The sequence below is a fragment of the Stenella coeruleoalba genome, assembly GCF_951394435.1.
Source record: "Stenella coeruleoalba genome assembly, chromosome: 7".
Lineage (NCBI taxonomy): Eukaryota > Metazoa > Chordata > Mammalia > Artiodactyla > Delphinidae > Stenella > Stenella coeruleoalba.
In genome coordinates, this window is record NC_137153.1 from 86,587,776 (window position 1) to 86,610,544 (window position 22,769).

The window sequence follows — 22,769 nt, forward strand, 5'->3', positions numbered from 1 at the left end:
GGGCTTCTGGCTGCGTGCAGTGAGTGGCTCCACTGTGCTCAGCTCTCTCAGCCCATGCACCACCTTGAAGTTTTGTTTACCATGGAAACCACCTTCTAGAGATTCTAGAGGTGACATGGAATTCTTCCTACTGGGTTCATTTGGTCATTTCAATGGGGATCTGTTGGCAAAATGGGAGAGGAATTGAACAGAGGGAATTAGACCCCCACCTAGCACGGGAAGTCTCTTTGGATTTAGAGTGGGCAGCAACTTGGTCCCCTCTGATGCTGTTTGAAAGTATGAAACTACAGTAAATGTATTTGCCTGACGTAGGGGAGGGAATAAAGAGGGCAGTGCCCAGCCTTGCCCTACTGGATATTTGAAGCCCCTGGTGTTAAAAAGTCTACCCTTAAGGGACTTCCCTGGTGGCGCAGTGGTTAAGAATCCGCCTGCCAATGTAGGGGACATAGGCTCGAGCCCTGGTCTGGGAAGATCCCACATGCTGCAGAGCAAACTAAGCCCGTGCACCACAACTACGGAGCCTGCATGCCGCAACTACTGAAGCCTGCGCACCTAGAGCCCGTGCTCTGCAATGAGAAGTCCGTGCACCGCAACGAAGAGTAGCCCCCCGCTTGTCACAACTAGAGAAAGCCCGCGTGCAGCAACGAAGACCCAACACAGCCCCCGAAAAAAAAGAAAAAAAAAAAAAGGTCTACCCTCATAATAAGTCAGTTCACTTCAGTGCCCACTTATTGAAAGGTCTTAAAATTAGCTTCCTTCAATTAGGGTTTACTGAGCCCCTTCCCCAATAAGGAGTTACTCTGGGGAATCTCACACAGGTGCCCCAGGCTATGTCTTTATTCCCCACTCTTCTCACACGGGGTGGGGCTGTGACTGAGACCAAGTCTCCCCAGTGCTAGGTATGTACTGACCACTGCCCCAAGGCCAGAAAAGGTCAGGACCTCTGGAAGTTGAAGGGACCCCTATGCCCTGAGGGAAGGGTAGGACTTGAATGGTCAGAGATGGGCCAGCAGCCCATGCTGACAGAACAGCCTGAGGAAGGCAAGGAGGCGAGGAATCTCAGAACGTGTTTGAGGAATATCAAAAAGTCTACTTTGGGGAATTCCCTGGCGGTCCAGTGGTTAGGACTCAGCGCTTTCGCTGCCAGGCCGGGTTGGATCCCTGGTCTGGGAACTAAGATCCCGCAAGCCGCTTGGCGAGCCCTCCCAACCCCGCAAAAAAGTCTAGTTTGACTTCAGGGGTGGGGGATTTGGCTTGGTGTGACAGGCAACGAGGGACAAGAGGACAGGTCAGAGCGGGGCTGCAGGAGCCTCCCTGGGACGGCCACGCAGGAGGGTTGGGGAGTGCCCGTCTCCCACCTGGACTCGCACCAGAGGGTGTGTGCTGGGGAGAGGACGAAGATGCCCTTCGGAGCCCGGGGTCACTGGGGAGGGGAAGGCGGCATGCTCGGGGCCTTAGGGGTTTGTGGGGGTCAGGCCGCGGCGGGAAGAGCACCGACCCCTGGTGACGCGGGTCGGAACCGACCCTCACACCTCGACTGTGAGCCCCGCGGTCCCCGTAGCGCATCAGTTGCTGAGCATCTACCAGGAACAGGGTGAGAGGCGTGGGCTTCCCTCTGCATCCCCATTCAGTGTCCCGAGAGGGACAGGTATCCAGTACGTCCTGGGCTCCCCGTCCGCACCTGGAGAGCCCTGAGCGGTCGCTGGGGTCCCCACTCGGGGCAAGTTCTCGGGAGCAGGGCGAGAAGGCGCGCGGTGCCTCCTCCAGGCAGCCGGCGGTGTGGCCCCAGGCGCCTCCTCCTGCAGCTGCCGCTGCCTTATAAGGCGGGGGCCGGGCCGCGCCGGGGGAGGAGCTGCAGCCGCCCGGCCTCCTCCTCGGCTCTCGGAGCGGCGCGGGGCCGGCAGGGAGCGCAGCGCAGCGCAGCGGGAGCCGAAGAGCGCGCAGAGCCTGCCATGGGCAAATCAGGTGAGCTCGCCGTGCTAGCCGGGCCGGGGTGCGGGGATGGCTCGGAGCCCCAGGCTCCGGGGTCTTCACTGTCACTCTTCCCGTGGTGGGCTGGATCCCCGGGGAGCGGGTCGACAGCCTCCGCCGGGGCGACACGGTTCCGGCCGCGCTCCGGGACCACTGGGTGCGGGATGGAGGGGCTCGCGACGCGGGCGATTTCCGGGGCAGCCAGGAAGCCGGGGTGGCCGTCGGGCCCTCGGGAGAGAGGGAGGAAGGCGAGACCGAGGGAGGGTCCTCCTGTCTGCGAGCCAGAGATTGCGTCAGGGAGGGCTTCCAGGCGCTGATGGGATTAGCGCTCAGCGTCCGGCCAAGGCGTGGCTTTTGCTTTGTTTCAGGACAGGGTTAGAGTTGGAAAAAGCCACAGAACTGTGACAGCCTCTCTTCCTGCAAAACAGCTTGCCCCGACCAACCCTCCGAAAGACAGCTCTGAGCATCCTTTTCTTCGGTCGTTGTCTCTCCTCCTTTAAGTGCCCCTCCACCCCTACCCGGTGCCAGACTCAGTCAGGCTACACACGGTTGCCAACAACGGCTTCCCCTTTCTCTCTGACCTGTCGCGGCCCATCCTCACCAGGTGGCTGTCCCGGTGAAGTGCCGTCATTCCCTAACACCTTCCATCCCATTGTCTGCAGGTGAAAAGAGTACACATTCTTCAGCCCCTTTCCTCCCCCTGCACTCAGCTGTGCTCTGGGCATAGCTCTTCCGCTGGGTTCCCTTTCCCAGCACTCACCACCACCACCAGCACTCCACCTCTCCCACTTCGGTGAAGTTGAAAATCCTCCCCGTCTTTCTAGGCTCAACTCCTGTGCTGGGAGCCCACCCCGATTTCCCCACCTGGTGTCTTCTTTGTTGCAGCCCTCCCAGCAGTCAGGTTGGGACACTACCCAGCCAAAGATCTGTTTCCCACAGACTCCTCACTTTTGGCAGCCAGGAACCATGTCTATCTCAGCATAGTTCCTGCCTCACAGGAGGCTTTTTTAATGAACAGCTTTTGAACAGAGTTCGAAAGTCCTGCTTCATGGGAAGTTGAGATTGTCAGCCTCAGATGGGTAAGGCTGGGTCTCTTCTTGAACCTGTCCTCAAGATCTGGACTTACGAGGTACCAGTGTTGGGAGTAAGTAGTTTTCTCTGGCATTGGTCCTAACCTGCCCTTATCTGTAGTTACAGGTCTGGCTTTCAGCCCTGACTCTGCTAATCACTTGCTGTGTGATCTCAATCAAAGCCCTTTCCTTCTCTGTGCCTCAGTTTCCTCATCTATACAAGGAGGATGGCCTATATCATCCCCAGGGTCTTTTACAGTATGGAAAGGTGACTTGCAGTTAAAGAAGAATGTGATAGGTGGCGGGTGTGGGGAGAGGAGGGCGGGGACACGAGCATGGAAGATGTGAGAGGGCACTTTGAGATCCCTACTTGGGAAATCAGTTCCTTTCTCTATAGATTAGGAGAAAATCCACAAATTCTCTACAGCTACATTTTAATCAGTTGTTTCTGGCTTCTTCCCTAAGAAACAGTTTTCCAGAACTGCTGGGTGCCTATCTTCTATTTGTTCATTCATCCCTCTCCCCCTCTCTCCCTCCCTCCATCCTTCCCTCCCTCTCATCCTTCCATTCCACCATCTATGAGCTCTGTACCAAGCTGTGGACCCAGTGCTGCGGAGGGCATGGCCCCTGCCCTCAGGAGTGTTCATGTGGATTATGAAATGCACCATAAAGGGGATTGGGGGGATAGACAGGCACCACATGGCTCCAGTAAGAGGTGGAAAGTGATCTAAGCCACAAGACAGGTACAGGTGAAGAGAAGTGGGAGCTCAGGGGAGGGGAGAATCTCTGCCCAAGCGTCCAGTGAAGGCTCCTGGAAGAGGTGGTCAGACCCCAGAGTGTCTTGGAACTTTGGACTTTTTCCGATGGGACCTGGGGGGACCATTGAAAAGCATCGATCTCAAAGCCGCAGGACTAGAGCTGTTCCAGGGTGGAGGGCGGATCAGATGGGAAGAGGGTGGAGATGGGGGTCAGGGAGAGGCTGCTGCAGTTCCTCAGGCAAGAGATGACAGAGACATCTAAGGGACTGGAGAGGAAGCGGGGATGGATTTTTGAAATGGTAGCCTCGAGCAGACTTGGTGACTAACTTGCTGTGAATAAGAAGGAAAGGTCAGCGGTATGAATCTGGGTGCAGGAAGGTGATGACACCTTCCAGGACTGGAGGTGCAGAGTTGAGCAGGATGGTGGTGGAAGACAGGTTAGAGGTGGTTCAGGCAGTTTCCACCCCCCTTCCCATGCCCACCCTCCACATATACCCAGGGACATTTCAGAATGCTGGCCCTTAGCCACATGCATTTTGTCTCCCCCCACCCCGCCCCGAAGACTCTGAGCCCCCTGGATAGTATCTGGCTCCCCTAAGGGTCCCCAAGAGAAAATGACTTTTCTGGGTGACACGGGCCCAAACCTTGATGTTCCGGGCTGCCAGCCTGAGGCTGTCTGTGCCCAAAAGACAGGCAGCATCACAGACGTGTATCCACCCAGGGGCTTTCTGTGGTTCCACAAAGACTTTCATAAGGAGCCTGCCTCTTCTGGGCCTCAGTTTCCTCATCCCTATATAGGAGCCCATCTCTTTTTAATCTTCAACCTCAGATATACCCCAGAGCTGTTGGGGTAGCGGGCATTGCTGGAAAAGTGTCACATAACCAAAACAGCTTAAATTCCAGGAGTCACTTGGCCCAGTGTTCAGAGACTTCCAGGTCCGGCCACTGGCCCTGGTCTCCTTGCTGGGCTTCAGTTTGCAGCCGGGCAGAGAAAGGCAATGGCCTGGGGCTCAGTGAAAGCCTCTCATATAGTCCCTAATAAGAGTGATCACCAATTATTCTGCTCCTGCTGTGTGCCAGGCTTGGAGCTGGGTATTTCACATGTGTTACTAACTTTCGTAACAGCACTGTGAGGCAGTTGTTATCAGCTGAATAGATTTACAGAGGTTGAGTACTTCGCCCAAGCTCACACCCTGACCAATAAGTAGACAAACTAGGATTTGTACCCAGCTCTCTGACTTCCCAGCTGGGTGCTGTCCCCTCTACCACAATGACCACTTGTCATCCTGTTTCTCAGCCTGGACTCTGGCCCTTAGGGACATCCACACACCCTCTAATTGTCTCTAAGAATCTTCTTATCCCTTGACCCACATCTCCCAGCCCCAGAGGTTATCAGAGCAGAAAGACCTTCAGGGACCAACTAATCCGAATTTTCTACTGAGCAAGGGCCCTCACACCTCTGCAGGGGGAGGCCATGTGGCCAGGTCAGTCCCAGCAGTACCATTTTCATCTGTTGATTCCAAAGAAAGGTTCAAAGAAAGGGTTTCCCTGCCTTGAAGCTATTTTGAAAACCACAGATGTCATCCTTCCTTCTCACACAGGTGGGGAAGCAGGGCCCTGGCACTGGGCAGGGACTTGCCCAGTGCTGGCGGGCAGGCCTGAGTGGCGGCAGGCAGGGCTGGAGAGGGGACCACTTGTCTGCTGGTGAGAGCAAGCGCTCTCTCTACCCTGGCTTCTTCAGCCCTTCAGTGACTATTGCCCATCACAAAGGGGCAGCCGATACACTGGGACATCCTTGTCATTCTTGCTTAGGGAAAGGAAGATGTCTGTAAGGTGGAAAGTGTGTGAGATCCGGGGCAAAGGAGGGACATTCTTAGATCTGGCTCTCATGTGGACTCACTGTGTGACCTCGGGCAATTCACATGTCCTCCCAAAGACCAAAGTTTCCTCCTCTGTAATGAGAAGAATCCTGTCCTCAGGGTTACCCAGTGATGGTGTGAGAATCTCATTCATTTGTTCTTGTGCTCACTTACTCAGTAAATATCTGAGCTCAGAGGTACTGAAAGAGGTCATCAAGGCCAGGTTAAATACCAGCAGCCCTGCTCCTGTTAAAATCTGGGAAGGGATCTGATGGGAGCAGTTTCCCCCAAGGCCAGGAGGAACTTTGGACGTCAGCCTCCTTTAGGAGGCTAAAGGCTCCTCTGCCCAACAGTAATGATAATAATTATAGCTGACATTTAGTTGAACTGTAGTTGTTCACTTTGCTCCAGATCTGTTCTAAAGCATTTACGAATATTAATTTATTTAATTCTCACAACAACCCTGTGAGGTGAATACTGTTATCCCCATTTTGTATATGGAGTCAATGAGGCACAGAGGGATGAAGCAACTTGTCCAAGGTCACCCAGCTAGTAAAAGGCAGAGCTGGGATTTGCCTCTTGGATTTCCTGGAACCCAAGCTGAAAAGAGCTACTCATCTGGAACTCATTGCTTTTTTGTTTGTTTGTTTTTTGAATTTTATTTATTTTTTATACAGAGGTTCTTATTAGTTATCTATTTTATACATATTAGTGTATATATGTTTGTTTGGGTTTTTTTTTATTTTGTTTTTCTTTTTGTGGTACGCGGGCCTCTCACTGTTGTGGCCTCTCCCGTTGCGGAGCACAGGCTCCGGACGCGCAGGCTCAGCAGCCATGGCTCACGGGCCCAGCCGCTCCGCGGCATGTGGGATCTTCCCGGACCGGGGCATGAACCCGTGTCCCCTGCATCGGCAGGCGGACTCTCAACCACTGTGCCACCAGGGAAGCCCATATGTTTGTTTTTTTAATCAACTTTTTATTCTTTCTTCCTGATAAACTAGCAAAACCAGCTTTGCCCCAAAGGCTTTCTAGCCTCTTGCCAGGGGACCAAACAAAACCAGCTTTGCCCCAAAGGCCTTCTAGCTTCTTGCCAGGGGACCAGAGGGGCCTGTCCATAATTCCTGCCTTGGCCCCTGACGGTCCTGGGCCTCTCTGGTGGGGAGTCTGGCGAGGGTTGAGAAATGAGTCAGCTGGGCTCTGGGAGGCCTCCGAAGAGGATGGATGCTGAGGGAGGAGCCCGTCGCAGCCACCAGCTGTGAGGGAGGAGGGGCACGGACCTCCTTAGATTCTTTATTCAACAGTTAGAAGCTCTGCCCTAAAGAACCTTCAAGAGCCCCCAGTCCAGCCCCACCCAAGATGCCTGCACCCTCCAAGCGGCAGAGACCGCCCTGGCCAGCCGCCTTCCCTCAGCCGCAGGAGCCAGGCCCAGGCAGCCCCTTCCACCTTTCAACAGCTCTGGCCTTAAGCCCCAGGTCTGCCCCCTGGAGCTTCTACTCCACAGCCCCTGATTTTCCTCTGGGGCCCCTCACGACAGTCTGTCTATAAAGGCCTTGGCACAAAGGAGGCTCTTGAGAAATCTTAGTTCTTTTCTCCTCTTCCTTCTTCCTCTTCTTTCCCCTCAGAGATTTGAAGGCGGCTGCCAACCCCACTAGGCTGATCCTCCTCCTGGGACTGGTGGCCCTATCTTTCTCTTCTCAATGATTTCCTCTGTCTCGTGACCCTTGGGGTGGGGTGGGGTTAAGGGCAGGGTTTCTCTCCTCGTGGGCCTACCTCTGGACCAGTTGTAGGAATGTGGACAGGTTATTTCCTTCTTGAGCCTCAGTTTCCTCATCCAAAAAATGGGTACAGTAGTGGAAGCTCCCACAATGGTGGTGAGAAGTAAATCAGATCTTGCACAGGCCTGGCACCTAGAATGGCTGGCCATCGAGCAGAAGAAAGGTCCTCCTTCATTCCAGGCTGGTACCCTGAGGCTGTGTGACTTCTGAGCCTCAGTTTACCCTCCCACAAAATGAGGGCATAATCCCTCCCTTCTTCTCCCCCCACAACCATGGGGTGGCTCTGAGGACTCTCCCTGCATCAGGCAGGGATGGGTGGGTTTTCTCTGACTCCTTTTTTCCTTATGTTTATCTGCTCTCAGGTTTCTCTACAGAAGTGAGGTGTGCCTCTTTCTGGGTGTGGTCATCAGTGGTATCTTGCTTCCCTGAGGTTGAGGTTCTGCTCACAGGGGCCGCCTGGACTGGGACTGGCTGCCGTGGTGAGAGGGGACCAGTGAGTCAGCCAGGGGTGTGGTCATGGGGCCGCCAGGCCTCCCAGCCAGGGGCAGGGAGAGAGGGCACCCCTCCTGACCCCTTCCTAGGAACCCTGGCCCAGGGCACTGGCTCTGCTGGGATCAATGACTGGCTTCAGCTTCTGGGCTACAAGCTTAGGTTGGGCGCAGGAACTTTCACTTTTGTTTCACTACTTCCCACATTCTGGGAATGCAGTGACCTAGTTTTTAGCAGCCTTATGTCCCCTCTGCCAAGGAGACTGCAGGGCCTGAGCACTCCAGAGTCCAGTGTATCTCACCCCAGCACTCAGAGCTGTCTTTAAACGGGCTTCACCTTAGCGACCCACCCATTCCCCTATCTCCACCTCCTCCACACAGCCCCGGGATACACCAGGTCCCTTCCACACTGGCCCTTTCTGCGCTTTTGCCTCCTCATTACCTCCTCCAGGGAGCCTTCCCTGATACATCTGTGATCACCATTGCCCATGCCACTCAGTCCCATGCATCTCCCGTAGTGTCCCACCGTGGCCTGCCTGGGACATAGGAGCTGGAAGGGATATTAGTATGGGCCTGGCCAGGTCTGTCACTCAGATAGAGACCTTCTGCCACTATGTGTGTATCCACACCTGCCCTTGCATGGACACATACACTTACCTTGATCACTCGTTAGACAAGCTATGAACTCCTGGAAGTTTGGGGTCAGTCAGTCATCTTGCCTCCTCTCACCCCTACCCTGATGGGACCTTATGGGATCTCAGGGTTGGAAGGGACTTAAAGGTCATCTGACTGGGTCTTCAGTGCCTGAATCCCTCTGAGAGGCATCACCTGCTTGTTTGTCCCCAGTGCTGGAGAGCTCACTACCTTGCGAGGTAGCCTTTTCAGTCTTCAGAAAGCGTTCATGGAGAGAAAGATCTTTCTTAGGCTGAGCTGAAATCTGTCATCCTGGCTTTTCCACCCACTGGCCCCAGCTCTGCCCTGTGCAGCCCCAGAATTCAGCAGGGCCCTCTACGGTGTCTTCCAAAGTCTGATCTTCTTCTGTACTTGCAACCATCCCTTATAAGACCACCTATCCAGCCCCTCCTTCACCTCATCACCACCTCTGAACACACTTCAGATTTTCACTGCCTCTAATGCAAGGTGGGGCCTGGGCTGGGTGAAGCATTCCAGCTGGACACTGGCTTGTGCAACACATCGCCCCGGAGCCCGTGGGTTTCTGGCTGCCACGCCACCCAGCTGACTCCTTAGCGTGTTGTCAGCGAGGCCCCAGTGCGGTTCCCCTGAGTTGTTGTGGCTCCCGCCACTTGCACCTGAGATATTCTGTTTTTTTTTTTTTTTTGCGGTACATGGGCCTCTCACTGTTGTGGCCTCTCCCGTTGCGGAGCACAGGCTCCGGACGCCCAGGCTCAGCGGCCATGGCTCACGGGCCCAGCCGCTCCGCGGCATGTGGGATCTTCCCGGACCGGGGCACGAACCCGCGTCCCCTGCATCGGCAGGCGGACTCTCAACCACTGCGCCACCAGCGAAGCCCCTGAGATGTTCTTTAAAAGCCTCTGTGACTCCATTATCCACAGGAACATGCTAAACCCAACATCTTTTTTTTTTAATTGTAAAAAACACATGACATAGAATTTACCATCTTAACCATTTTTTAGTGTAAAGTATATTCACATTGCTGTAAAACAGATCTCCAGAACTTTTCCATCTTGTAGATCTGAAACTCTGTACCCATTAGACAGTATCTTCCCTTTTCCCCCCTCCCTCCAATAAACCCCAAATCCTTGTCTTTCGTTCCAGCAAGGGCTTAGCCGGCCTCTTGGCCACAGAGGCCTGAGACTTCAGGTGGTAGCTCCACCCTCTGCCTTGTGCCCAGTTACCATCATCAGGGTTTTCACCTCCACGCCTTTGTCACAGCATCTCCCCATCTCTGCCTGTCAACCCAGATCTCCCAGATCCTGGCATTCAGCACCCCTCTCCCACCCCTGTCCCTGTCTCACTCCACATTACTGTGACTGGACCCCACTGGACTGCCCTGCCGGGCCCTGGAATGTTTGAGGTCAGGACCACTCGCTGTCCAATATTTTGGAAACCCCTTGGAAAGCTCGACCACCACTGGCATAGCCTGCAGTTTCCTTCCCTCTGCTGGGTTGGTGTCTAGCCCAAAGCTCCGGAGGGCAAGCCCTGGGTCTTCTTCCCTCACATCCCCTCAGAGGCCCAGTGGGATTCTATCTGAAGGCCCAGGAGACCTGAGGGATCTGGCTGAGGGAGGGGAAGAGGACCCCTGCTGCTTCATCTCCACGGCCTCTGGGGGAAGACAGCAGAGGAGGAGAAAGGTGGCTGGTGAAGGTGACCTAGGCTAGTGGACAGAGGGGTGCTTCTTTCATCCTCTGGTTTACACCCTCCCTGCCCATGGCCAGGCCTCAGGGGCAGGCTCCCGCCAGAGGGGACTAGCTCAGTGTTGTGGACCCTCTGTGGCCATCGCTCATAATTCACCCAGCTCACCCGCCGTTTCCATGGTGGAGGGGGTGTGGGGGGAGGGAGAGGGGGGACTCCCAGATTCCTAAGGCTGCGCTCTGCGCCTTCACAATCTTAGCCTGGCTGGCTCCTGTCCAGACATCTGTGGGGCCTCAAATCAGGGGTCGCCTTCCTGGTCTCCCAGACCGTGTTAGGCTGCTTTTCTCTGAGTTCCTCTTGACCTGTGCTCACCTGCACCTTGGCCCTACCACACTGTTGGCTAGTGTCTGTTTACAAGGCTGTCTCCCTTCTGTGTGTGAGCTCTTTGAGGGCAGGACACGGCTGATTTGTCTCTGGACCCCCAGCGTACATTATGGGACCTCGCCCAGAGGAGGCACTCAGAGAGCAGATGTACAGAGGGATGGGCTGGGGTTGGATGGATGATGGATGGGTGGTTGGACGTTGATGCTTAGATCATGAATCAATAGGTGGATGGATGAGTGGTGGAGAGATGGATGGAGGATGTGGGATGGATGGGGTTCCATTTCAGATCCGAATTGAAGGGACCTCTGTCCACTGCTGACCTGGCCTACCCTTGGCTTCACCACTTCTTGGCCTTGCTTTTTCTGAGGTTGTGACCCAGTTGGACACAAGCTCCACCTCTTCCCTCACCTGCAAACCTGAGCCCAGCTGATCCCACCCCACCACCGCGTTGTTTCCCACACTCTCCCCTCTCTCTGCTTCCCAATGCTGTCCTACCCTGGTTGGTCCTCTTCTCTTCATCTGTCCCTCTCTCTCGGGACAGTGCAGGCACCCCTCAACCCCAGCCAGGCCTGTTCTCTCTGGGCTCCCACCTCCAGCCCTTGCCAGTCCCCCTGACCATGCACTGTAGGTCCGCTCTGAGCTACCCAGTCTCCTTCAAACATTTTCTTGCAGAAGTCCTGCTGCTTCCTGTCCTGCCTCCCACCATCTGCTCTGCACCTCCAGCCCATCCCCCACTCAGCAGCCAGCAGGGTCTTCCAGAAACACAGCTCACTCCCCGCCCCCATTCAGTCGCTTCCCATTGCCTTGGATAAAGATCCAAATGCCTAACATGCCCCATGGGGCCCTGCGTAGTCCAGGGGGCATCAGTGTGCAGAGACCGGGGCAGCAGCCTGGGCACGTGGGCTGAGGTTTGAGCTGGGCTTTGCTCTGAAGCCTGCTGGCATACTTTCCGTGGCTCTTTTCTCCACGCTGAGACAGTCTCCATCTTGAAATCATTGCAGCTTCCAAGCAGTTTAATGACGAGGTCCTGAAGGCCCACAATGAGTACCGGAAGCAGCATGGCGTCGCCCCGCTGAAGCTCTGCAAGAAGCTCAACCGGGAGGCTCAGCAGTGAGTCCCCCCGGGGCCCCGGGCAACTCGGGCCCTTCCCCGTGCTGCCCCTGCTGCAGTCCCAGATGGGCTCTGGAAGGCAGGAGGGACGTGGGTTGGGGGGCAAATACAGCCAGACTTGAATAACCACTCAGCCACTTACCCAGGCAGGTTCCATTGTTCCTCTGAGCCTCAGTGTGCTCCTCTGTGAAATGGGACTGGAGTGGGGGCTTAGAGGAGTTGCAGGTGTGATGCTCCTGATGGCCTCGGCGAGCCCAGGGCAGGGAAGGAAGTTCAGCCACACCAGGTTAGGGCTCCTACTCCGGGGGCTTCCCTGGGCCGTACTCGCTCTAAGGAAGCACCGTGGACTCCGGCAGGTATTCAGAGGCCCTGGCCAGCACGAGGATCCTCAAGCACAGCCCGGAGTCCAGTCGTGGCCAGTGCGGGGAGAACCTGGCGTGGGCATCCTACGATCAGACAGGTGAGTCGTTTCTCGGCTCCCCCGCTCCTGCCTGAGCCGGGCCTAGGACATCCGTGCACGCCCCTCCTGGCCCCAGCGCCCTCCGTGGTGGTGTCGCCGTGATGTAGCCACAGGCCCAGAAAAAGGGAAGAGAACCCCAGAGCTGTCTGTCTGCTCCCAGGAGCTGACTGCAGCTCACCACAAGGTCTCCGATGGCCAGCTCAGGGCCAGGCCTGTGCTGGCTGCCAGGGACACAGAGATGAGTCAGACTGCCCAGCCCCACCCCCCTTCCAGAAGAGCTCCCAGCAGAGGAGTGAGGGCGGGGAGACAGACCATTTCTGTGCTGAGTCTCAGCCTGACCCTGCGGGCCCTGAAGCATCCCCAGCCTCAGAAGGATTTTACGTTCCTCACGTTTTTCCGAAAATATTTACAGTGCTTGTGTATTAACTTTCTTCACGAGAAAAAATGCAATAGAGTTTTTTTCCGTGCTGGAAAAAGTAATAATAATGGGAAAGACAATTTCTCATCCAAGGTCACAGCCTGGAATGGTGATCCCACCACACTGACCAAACATTCTTGAGCTTCCTGGCTCTGACAAGGCTGTCGTGGCTTTTTAGGAAAAATGCTGGAGAGAGCTACCTCGTGCTCTGAAGCTTTCTCCAAACTCCCTCGGGAGAATGACTGCTCCCTCCCTGGCCTCACATTCCTGGGAGTTCCCCGGGGAGGCCCTGGGAGTCCTCTTGGTTTCCCTGAGGCAGAGTCCCTCCAGGAGAAGTGTGCACTTGCTCCCCGGGAAAGCAGGAGCCTGAGGCCCGCAGCCCCTCCCCAGGCTCAGACTGTGGGCCTTGGCGGGGAGAAGGGAGAGGGGTGGGAGAGAGCCGGCAGGAGACAGGGCTCCTCGCGCTGGCTCCCTGTGTGGCTTTGAGCAAATCTGCTACCTTCCCTGGCCCCAGTTTCCCCATCTCTACAGAGAGGGGTTGGGTAGGACATCTCTAGGGCAGTGGTTCCCCACCCTGGCTACACACTGGGATCTTTTGTGGAGCTTTCAAAAAATACTAGTGCCTGGATCTCTCCTCCGGAGACCCTGATACAGTCAGCCTGTGGCAGGCCCCAGGCATCAGTAATTTTGAACAGCTCCCCAGCTGCGGCCGCTGTGTAGCCACTGTTCTCGAAGAACTTGCTCCTCAAAGTGTGGTCCACGGATGAGCAGCGGCACCTGGGAACTTGTTAGAAATGCAGACTCAGGGCTCCACCCTACATCTTCCAAAGTCAGAATCTGCATTCTAACAAGAGCCCCAGGTGATCGGTGCACTCATTCAAGTTCAGGACTTACTGCTCTGAGGTCCGAGGCTCCTAGCTCTCTGGCCCTGAGATCAGCCGCTCCCAGGGAAATGCTGTGACCAGTGGATGCTCCAGGGGAGTACCCTTCTGCCTGCAGTGGAGACCCTGACCCACCGGCCCAATTACATTTCCTCCTGTGGGTGTTTCAGGAGCCAGACTTGCGGTGGGATGAAGGTGTGGTCTCCCGGAAACTCAGAGCATCATTAGAAGCCCTTGGAGTACGTTGCATTCAACCCGATTGTACAGAACGGGGCAGGCCTTGCCCAGGATTACACAGTGAATTAGTGTCAGGGCAGGGACACAGATGCTGGTCCCCTGACCTCAGGCCAGGGCTCTTTCCAACCCCTAACAAGGCCCTCCCTGCAGCCTGGATGTGCTCATGGGCAGGAGTCCCCATGTCAGCTCGTTGGTGCTTTATGAGACGTCTAACTGTGGGATGGGTGCTTTGGGGTTAATGGGAGGAGATGGAAGGAATAGGGAGTTGGTTGATTTTGCTGCTGAGTTTTAAACTTTCTTTGCCATACAGGAAAGGAGGTGGCTGATAGATGGTACAGTGAAATAAAGAACTACAACTTTCAGCAGCCTGGCTTCACTTCCGGGACAGGTGAGTGACATGGTCACACCAGTGACCCGGCCCTGGGCTGGGTTGCAGTTTGGGTCTGACTTCAGAGAGGAGCTAACCCTGTGAAAATCAATTATTTCCCTCCTGTTTCACCTCTTCCATATTTCTGTGGTTTGACTTTGCCCAGAGGGCAAAACCCTCTTTCCCCAACACCTCTCCCAACACACACACACACAGACACACAGACACACACACACACACACACACAGACACACACACACACACACACACACACACACACACACCTCCATCCAAGAGCACCCAAGCTGCCGATTCCTGTCCCACCAGCTCAAAGCTCTTCACCTGACTGGAGTGTGATATAAGGAGGCTGTGGATTTCAAAGGTCGCTGAGTGTTTCTCTCCAGGAGTGATGCCTCAGCGCTTTTAACCTGTCATCCCGCTTCTGCTCCAGCCTGCTCCCCAGCGGCCAGAATATTCTAAGACCCTTTCTGCCCACGCTGCTCTCCTGCTTAAGCTGCCAGTGGCTTCCTGGGGCCGTTGACAAAACGGCCAAGCTGCTGGCTCTTCTGGTCTGAGCTCCCTCCTCCCCCCACACCCTCACATCCTTCCTCTCTGCACCTCACTCCTCACAGCCTCCCAGGCATTCTCCCTTCACCTTTATACTCGAGTTTGTCATTCAGGACGGCCTGGAATGCAGAAAGCTTGGATCTAGTCTCAGCTCTGGCACTATTAGTTGTGTGAACTAGAGTCGACTCCCTGTTCTTCCCTGTCCCCAAGGGAGAGGGACAAGGCAGAGGCCTCTATGGGACGTTCTGAGAGCCAGTATTTAGATGCAGGGGACTGGCCAGGGACCATCAGCCTTTGCGTAGGCCTCCCCGGTGAGCAGTAAATGGTTAGCTTACTAAGCCCCGGGCAGCCGCTCCGAGCTCTGGGCTCCCCCCGCCCCTCAGCAGCAGTCACCAGGCTCCTGTCTTTCCTCAGGACCGACTCACATGCACCCAGGGCCCAGGATGGGTTGGAAGGGGCTGTGCATTTCTCTGACCAGAAGGCACCAGGGAAACTGGAAAGGGGGTTCTCTGTCCACCCCCCATTCCTCTGCCCCACCCCATCCCACCCATGGATGGAGCCACTTATGGCTTCTTACCCCCGGAGACTTCTTCAGAAGCAGGAAGTGACATGTTCTCAGAGCCAGTCACCGTTTCCTGTGGTTTGTGCTCACCCCTTTGGGCAGGGGTTCTTGCAGTCGTGTGGGGAGAGGTAGAAGCGTCTGCCCTGCGGGGCAGGACAAGGAGGCCACTGTCAGGCCCTGAGTGAGAATTGCTGGTTCTGTGGCAATTAGATTTGAGAGGTGAGGGAGGGAACAGTGACAACCTCCTACCAGTGATTAAGGACGTGTAGGCAGAACCTGGTTTTCTTTTCATAAAGATCAGTGTCCAGAAGACGTTTTATTTCACAGCGTCTGGACGTCCTTTTCCGTTGAGCAAGATTCTTGGGCAATCAGACATGTGTCAGAGCAAGTGATTGGCGTTGCTCGTGTGTGCACGCCACTTGACAGTGAAAAGCATCTCTGCCTCCATGGCCACGTAACCCTGCAACACCATTTGAAGGTGGGGCTTTATTCCACCCGTTTGCAGAAGAGAAACTGAGGCCCAGAAAGGGGAAGAGACTCCTGTTTACCTTCTGTCCTCAATCTGATGCTTTTTACATGGCCCCTGCTCCAAGGTGGGAATCTCTCAAGTGTCAGAACTGGAGATGGGACTCAACTTTCCGTGACCACTGACCCACTGTGATCCTGTCTGTTGCCCCACATCTCCCAGCCCTAAAGAGGAAAACCCCAGAGCCTCCAGGCCCTATGCCATCCCAGGTGCCAGTGGACGATGCCTGGGTCACACAGAGCCTGATCCTCAGACAGGAGCACAGCTTTGGGTGGTGATATAAGCGGGGCTCGCAAGACCCTTAAAGATGCTCAGGCCCATCCCCCATGAGTCAGCCTCCCCCAGAGCTGCTTCTTGCTGCACCATGGTTCAGGGGTTCCCTGACCTGAGTCCATGTTGCAGGTGCAAAGGCCTTTGAAATATCCTATAATCTGTCCCTACCGCACCCCACCTGGGTCAAAGTCTTGTGATGAAGGACACAGTTCTATGCTTTGTGCTGAGCGGAGAAAAATAGCTTCCTGCAGTCCCTTTATGTTTTCTTTTAATGAGTAGGCTTTGTTTATTCTGAATAAATAATACTTTTATATGACATGAAATTTGCAAGCTGTATAAGGTGGAAAGTCTTCCTTCCGTTCCTGGCCTCCAGCGCTTTCCCTCCCAACCAGTAATACCAGTTTCTTGTGGATCATTCTAGAGATGTTCTGAACCAGCAGTTGTGTAAATGCTCCCTTTTCCCTTTTTTATACTCTGGTGTCAGATAGATGATCTGTTTTGCACTTGCTTTGTCCACACAGCAGCTTGGCAGAGATTGTTCCATATCAATACAGAAAGAGATTCCTCTTTCTTATGCATTATTCTCTTGCAAGGATGTACTGTAACTTACTCAACTTGTTTTTCAAATGCATATTCTAGGAAGTTTGAGTCCATAGCAGGAAAGAGGATGTGATCCCTTTAGGAAAAAAAAAAGAAAAAGAAGGAAGCTGTTAGTAGTTTAGGGTTAGAAACCAGTGTGTATCTGATGGTTGCTAAGGAAGTTGTGTCCTTTAATTCATCTCTAAATACCCAGGCTTAATTATCTCCGCAGACAGAAACCTCTCCAGTCAGAAGAAGCATTACTTAGTCTCATCGATTTGGAATAGGCTTCCACGGGCATTCACACTGCTGGTGCGCATGTGGTGTCTGTAATTATTTTCTTGGCAACCAGTGGATAAATGGCAGCTCTTCCTTGTCTGGGTGACAGAGAGAGTGGGTGGGTCAGTGGCCAAAGCATGTGGTCTCTTGGAGAAAAGCCTTGTATGAAAAAGGGCCTGAGCCTTAATGAAAAGACAGTCTAAGGGACTTCTCTGGCAGTCCAGTGGTTAAGACTCCATGCTTCCAATGCAAGGGGCTTGGGTTCAGTCCCTGGTTGGGGAACTAAGATCCCACATGCCTCATGGTGTGGCCAAATTAGAAAAAACAAAAGAGAAAAGAAGAAGAAGAAAAAACAAGACAGTCTATAGAAGCAGTGACACCTGCTGACAGCCTGGAGATGGGAAAGAAATGTGACTCAAAAATGTAAGGACCCAAAAAACAAAAAAAGTGTAAGGACCAAGGGTGAATTGGAAGGTAGTGTTTCTTCTTTTCTGAGGTGAGAATCAAAGTGTATCGAGCAGCAGTTAACATGAGGTTAAGGATAAGTGGTCAGGATGCATAATCGTACTTAGTGTTTGTTTTCTTTTAATTCTTGCTTTGATTGTATCACATCAACCCTACTGATTAGTGTTTATGTTTGCTTATTTTCATAAAGAATTTAATAAACTCAAATCTTTTAGGGATGTAGACAAAGAAATAAACTATACCTAAATTTCAAAATTATAAAAATGGAGTTCATTTATAGGGGGAAAAAACACAATTTAATTAATGATGGTTTATTTAGTCCTTACCAAATACAAGACACAATGGGAAATATCAACTCTGTCTCTTCCCTGAATGGAAGAGTGTGGGTACCAGCCTGTCTCTTTCCTTCCTTCTTTCTTCCTCTTTCTTTCTCTTTCTTTCTTTATTTTGTGGTGAAATACACTTAACATAAATTTACCGTTTTAACCATTTTTAAGCATACAGTTCAGTGGGATTAAGTACATTCATGTCGCTGTGCACTCATCACCCCCATCCATCTGCTGAACTTTTTCATCATCCCAAATTGAAACTCTAAACCCATTAAACAATAACTCTTATCCTTTCCTACCACCCCCAGCCCAAGCCTTGGTAGCTACTATTCTACTTTCTGTCTCCATGAATTTGACTATTCTACCTATATAGGTAAGAATCCTACAATATTTATCCTTTTGTGTCTGGCTTATTTCACTTAGCATAATACCCTCAAGGTTCATCCATGTTGTAGCATATGTTGGAATTTTATTTCTTTTTTAAAGCTGAGTAATATTCCATTGTGTATACATACAACATTTTGTTTATCCATTCATCTGTCGACGGGCAGTTGTTTTCTTTCCCCCTTTTGGCTGTTGTGAATAATATTGCCATGAACACTGGTGTACAAATATTTGAGTTCTGCTTTCAGTTCTTTTGGGTGTATGCCTAGAAGTGGAATTACCAGATTATATGGTAATTCTGTATTTAATTATTTTAGGAACTGCCGTACTGTCTCCCACAGTGGCTGCACCATCTTACATTCCCATCAGCAAAGCAAAAGGGATCCAATTTCTCCCCATCCTCATCAACATTTGTTATTTGGTTTTGTTTTTTAAATAATTTCCATCTTAATAGGTATAAAGCAGTTGCCCTCTTTCTTTCCTAACCAGCCACTGGAAGCTTAGCTACTCTGATCACAATTTTCCTCCTTCCCTCTGTCTCTTCCTTTCTTCATCAGATATTAATTGGGCATCTACTATGTGCCAAGCCCAACGGTCAATAAGACAGATATGGTGCCTGCCCTCAAAGAGGAAATATAATATCTTTGGGGTTGTTTTCGAAAATGAATGCCATTCTGTGACATGGCAGTAAATATCCCATTGACCTGTCAAAGGATCTCTATGAGAAAGGTGCAAAGGATGAACTCCCAGTCTCTACTCCCAGGAGATGAGAATTTATGGTCATTGAGCAAAGAGTATGTTACAGCATCAGCTCTTTGACCCCAAAGCAGGAGGGGAGTTAGAAGCTAAGCTATGTTAGCAGTTTGAAAATACCAGTGAGTGAGGGGCAGGCAGCCTGAACAGTGAGAGAATGATGCTGGGAAGCTTTGGCAAGCCACAGAAGCACCTGGAGGGGCAGGCAGTAGCTTGAGAAGGAACTGGGCTATTTGGCTCAGAGCAGAGGGAACTGAAGGAGGCTCTAACTTGTCAAGGTCTCAAAGAGCTCAAACTGTAGAAAGCCTGCATTTCCAGTGGTGGCAGAACTTAGTCCAAGATGGTTCTTCCATATGCTTTTCATTCATTCACTCATGCATTCCATTCATTCATTCAACAAAGGTTTATTTTACATTTTCCATGTGTCAGGCTGTGCCAGGGCACTGCATGTACTTTGATGAATAAATCAATTTGGTTCCTGCCCATGTGGGGCTCATGGCCTAGTGAAGGAGCCAAACAATTAGCAAATAATCAGATACACCATTGCAAATGGTAAGAATGATACGAGGGGGAAAATGGTGCAATAAGACTCAGGAGAGGGAGGTGTTCAGGAAATAAGAGTGATTGTGAAAGGCCTCTCTGAAAAAGTGACTTTTTTTTTTTTTTTTTGTGGTACGCGGGCCTCTCACTGTTGTGGCCTCTCCCGTTGTGGAGCACAGGCTCTGGACGCGCAGGCCCAGTGGCCATGGCTCATGGGCCCAGCCGCTCCGCGGCATGTGGGATCCTCCCGGACCGGGGCACGAAACCGTGTCCCCTGCATCGGCAGGCTGACTCTCAACCACTGTGCCACCAGGGAAGCCCCTGAAAAAGTGACATTTGGGCTGACACCTAAGGGACAAGAAAACGCTGGTCATCAGAAGAGCGTTGCATACAGCGGCCAGTGTGTGCAAAGGCTTTATAGTCAGAAATAACCGGATGTGTTCAAGGAATGGAAACGAGGCCACTGGGGCAAAGCATTCACTCTCGTTTTAGGTACGACTAAACAATGGAAGGATTTTTAAGCAGAGAAGTAAACAGATATGACTTATGTCTCAAAATGATCACTCTGGCTATGTCAGTGGAAAGTGAATTGAGGCAGCAAGGGTGGCTTCTGGAGAGCCAGGCGAAGGCTGTTGCAGTGGTCCCAAGTGAGAAAAGTTTGCGGTTGAGACCACAGTTTGGGGAGTGGATGGACTAGAGATGTATTTTGGAGTTAGATTCTTCAGGATTTTTTTTTTAACATCTTTATTGGAGTATAATTGCTTTACAATGGTGTGTTAGTTTCTGCTTTATAACAAAGTGAATCAGTTATACATATACATACGTTCCCATATCTCTTCCCTCTTGCGTCTCCCTCCCTCCCACCCTCCCTATCCCACCCCTCTAGGCGATCACAAAGCACCCAGCTGATCTCCCTGTGCTATGCGGCTGCTTCCCACTAGCTATCTATTTTACGTTTGGTAGTGTATATATGTCCATGCCACTCTCTCACTTTGTCACAGTTTACCCTTCCGATTCTTCAGGATTGAATGATGGGTTGTTGTGAGGAAATGAGCAGGAGGGAGGAATACAGAGCCACCCTGAGGATTTTGTGCACAGAGGTACCAGACATGGAAATGGGAGGGACCAAAATCAAGAGTGAGGTTTGGGCAGGTTAAATTTGAGAGGCCTGTGACTCATCCAAGTGGAAATGTCAAGTAAGTAGTTGTGTTTGGAACACAGAGGAGAGATTTGGGCTGGAGAAAGAAATTTGGGAGCCAGGGAAAGATGAAATCGCCTGAAGAGTGCAAAAAGAAAAGATAAGAGAGCCCAGGATTGAGCCTTGGGAAATGCGGGTCCTCTAATATTCACAAGTGAGATAGAGGAGGAAGAGGAAGAGGCAGTGACATGGGAGGAATGCCAAGAGAGGAAACCAAAAGAGGAGAGTCCTTTGAAAAGCGGAAGAGTCGACTCCATTAATGTTCCTGAGATATCAAGTAAGATGAAGACAAAAGGTGACCATTGGGAAGGAACATGGAGATCATTGGTGACCTTGAAGAGTACAGTTCGGGGGGAGGGGTGGAAGCAGGTGCCAGGTAGGGTGGCATCCTAATTGTTGGGGTCTCTGGGCTTTGCCATGATCTCTGGGAGACCATGAAACCTTTGGGCATCAGAGAGTGAGATGAGTAGGGTCTTTGTGGCTGACTGAGAGGACCCGATGCATTAGAAAATTGGTCCGTGTTTTGTGTCTCCTCCCTCTGATCGGTGGCTGAAGATCAAGCCTCTCACAGCATGGCAGGACGGCACAGGGGTTCAAGAGTCCCTTGCAACATCATTCTCCAGGCTTTGCTAACTAATCTGTTTCCCTCTCCCCATGACTGCTCCCCTACAGGACATTTCACTGCCATGGTATGGAAGAATACAAAGAAGATGGGAGTGGGGAAGGCATCTGCAGGTGATGGGTCCTCCTTCGTGGTGGCTAGATACTTCCCAGCAGGGAATGTCGTCAACCAGGGCTTCTTTGAAGAAAATGTCCTGCCTCCAAAGAAGTAATTTGGCCAATGTAACGGGCAGGTGGCAGACGTAAGAACTTGGATTTGAAATGCCTAGAACAACAAAAACTCAGCTGTGTGTCTGTCCCTGTGGGTGTATGTGCTTGCTCGTGTGATGCTGTGAGTCTCTTGAGCACACACTCGGTTTTACAGTTCTGCATGAATTCATTCTTACCAAAGAAATGAGCATATGAAGCCTTTACCTTGATGGTTCCCTAGACTACAATTATTTGGACTTTGGCGGGGGGGAATCAATTTTTAAACTTTAAAAGAATTTTTTAAGCAAACTCCTTTTGTACCTTTCTTACTTATAATATCCATCCCTGGACTTTCTGTATTCCAAATGTTTGTGATGCTGAGAAAATGAAGTTCATTTTATGTGACCTTCATGCATTGTAATCTACTTTTGGTAGATATTTAAGAATATTAAACCCTCATTAAATGTGACACAAGATACAGCTTTAAACACATAAATATAAAGCAGCTTCCATCGGAAACACGGGGTAGGCAGGGGCTCCATTTCACAGAATTACTGAGATTTCTCCGTTGTAAGCCATGATGTCATCTGCACTCCTCCTGGAATTCTCTGGTGGGATTGCCAAAGAACAAATGGAGAAAAAAGCTTTACTTCCTTGCATTTTTCTACCTTCCACCGCCCCTTGCCCACCCACCACCCTCCCTTTTTTCTTAAAATCCACGGGCATTTCAGAGTTCAATACGCCCCCCAGCACCACCTTGGTTTCCAGGGAGCTGGGCTAGGCCTGCGATTCACCCATCCCCCACTCAGCCTGGTGGCCTAGGGCCTGTTCTGGGAGAAAGCCCCTCACACCGCCTGGGCTCTTGGCCAAGCAGCCTTGGAGGATGAAGTCAGTGAGCGTGGGGGTGAGGGTGAGCTCACTCAGGGCCCCCGGAGGAAGCCCTCCAGCCTCTGCCCTCCCCCCAGCGCACAGGGTGGGAGCCCGGGGCGTGTTCCTGGCAGCTGTGGCTGCAGCTGTGTTGCTGCTCCCTCCAGGAATGTGTGACAGGCCCAAATGTTCCAGGAAGATGTCTCCCATGCGGGGGCTTAGCGTCGCTAATTTAGTTCTGTGTTTTGCCTCAAACTACACAAAGCCCTCTTGAATAACGACTTCACATGGTCCATGTGGGAGGGACCAACCCAGGTGCCAAGCTGTGTGTCCCTGAAACTGTGGCATCTCCAGGTGGTGAGATAGGCAGGGCTGGGAGTCTGTGCAGGCCAGTCTTTGAAGGTCTCTGTGGCACTGTGAACACCGGCTCATTCTGTGCCCTTCATTTCACCCAGGGATATTGATAAAATCTTTTTTGTTTGTGTAATATCTTACTCCCATGTGATTCATGCCTGATTCTGTATC

At 52.2% G+C, this 22,769-nt stretch overlaps 1 protein-coding gene across 1 annotated transcript; it reads left to right on the top strand.

The window, feature by feature from the left end:
* The first annotated feature begins 1,896 nt into the window (after nt 1-1,896).
* On the top strand, nt 1,897-21,797 carry GLIPR2 (GLI pathogenesis related 2). Its single transcript, XM_079926734.1, has 5 exons — nt 1,897-1,965; nt 11,641-11,749; nt 12,106-12,209; nt 14,056-14,133; nt 21,240-21,797. The coding sequence occupies exons 1-5, from the start codon at nt 1,953-1,955 to the stop codon at nt 21,398-21,400; spliced, it is 465 nt and encodes a 154-aa protein (XP_079782860.1). The 5' UTR covers nt 1,897-1,952; the 3' UTR covers nt 21,401-21,797.
* Nucleotides 21,798-22,769: the final 972 nt, after the last annotated feature.

Coding starts and splice junctions, on each gene's coding strand:
- GLIPR2 (XM_079926734.1), top strand. Junction 11,750..12,105: donor CTCAACCGGGAGGCTCAGCA/GTGAGTCCCCCC, acceptor GGACTCCGGCAG/GTATTCAGAGGCCCTGGCCA. Junction 12,210..14,055: donor GGCATCCTACGATCAGACAG/GTGAGTCGTTTC, acceptor TTTGCCATACAG/GAAAGGAGGTGGCTGATAGA.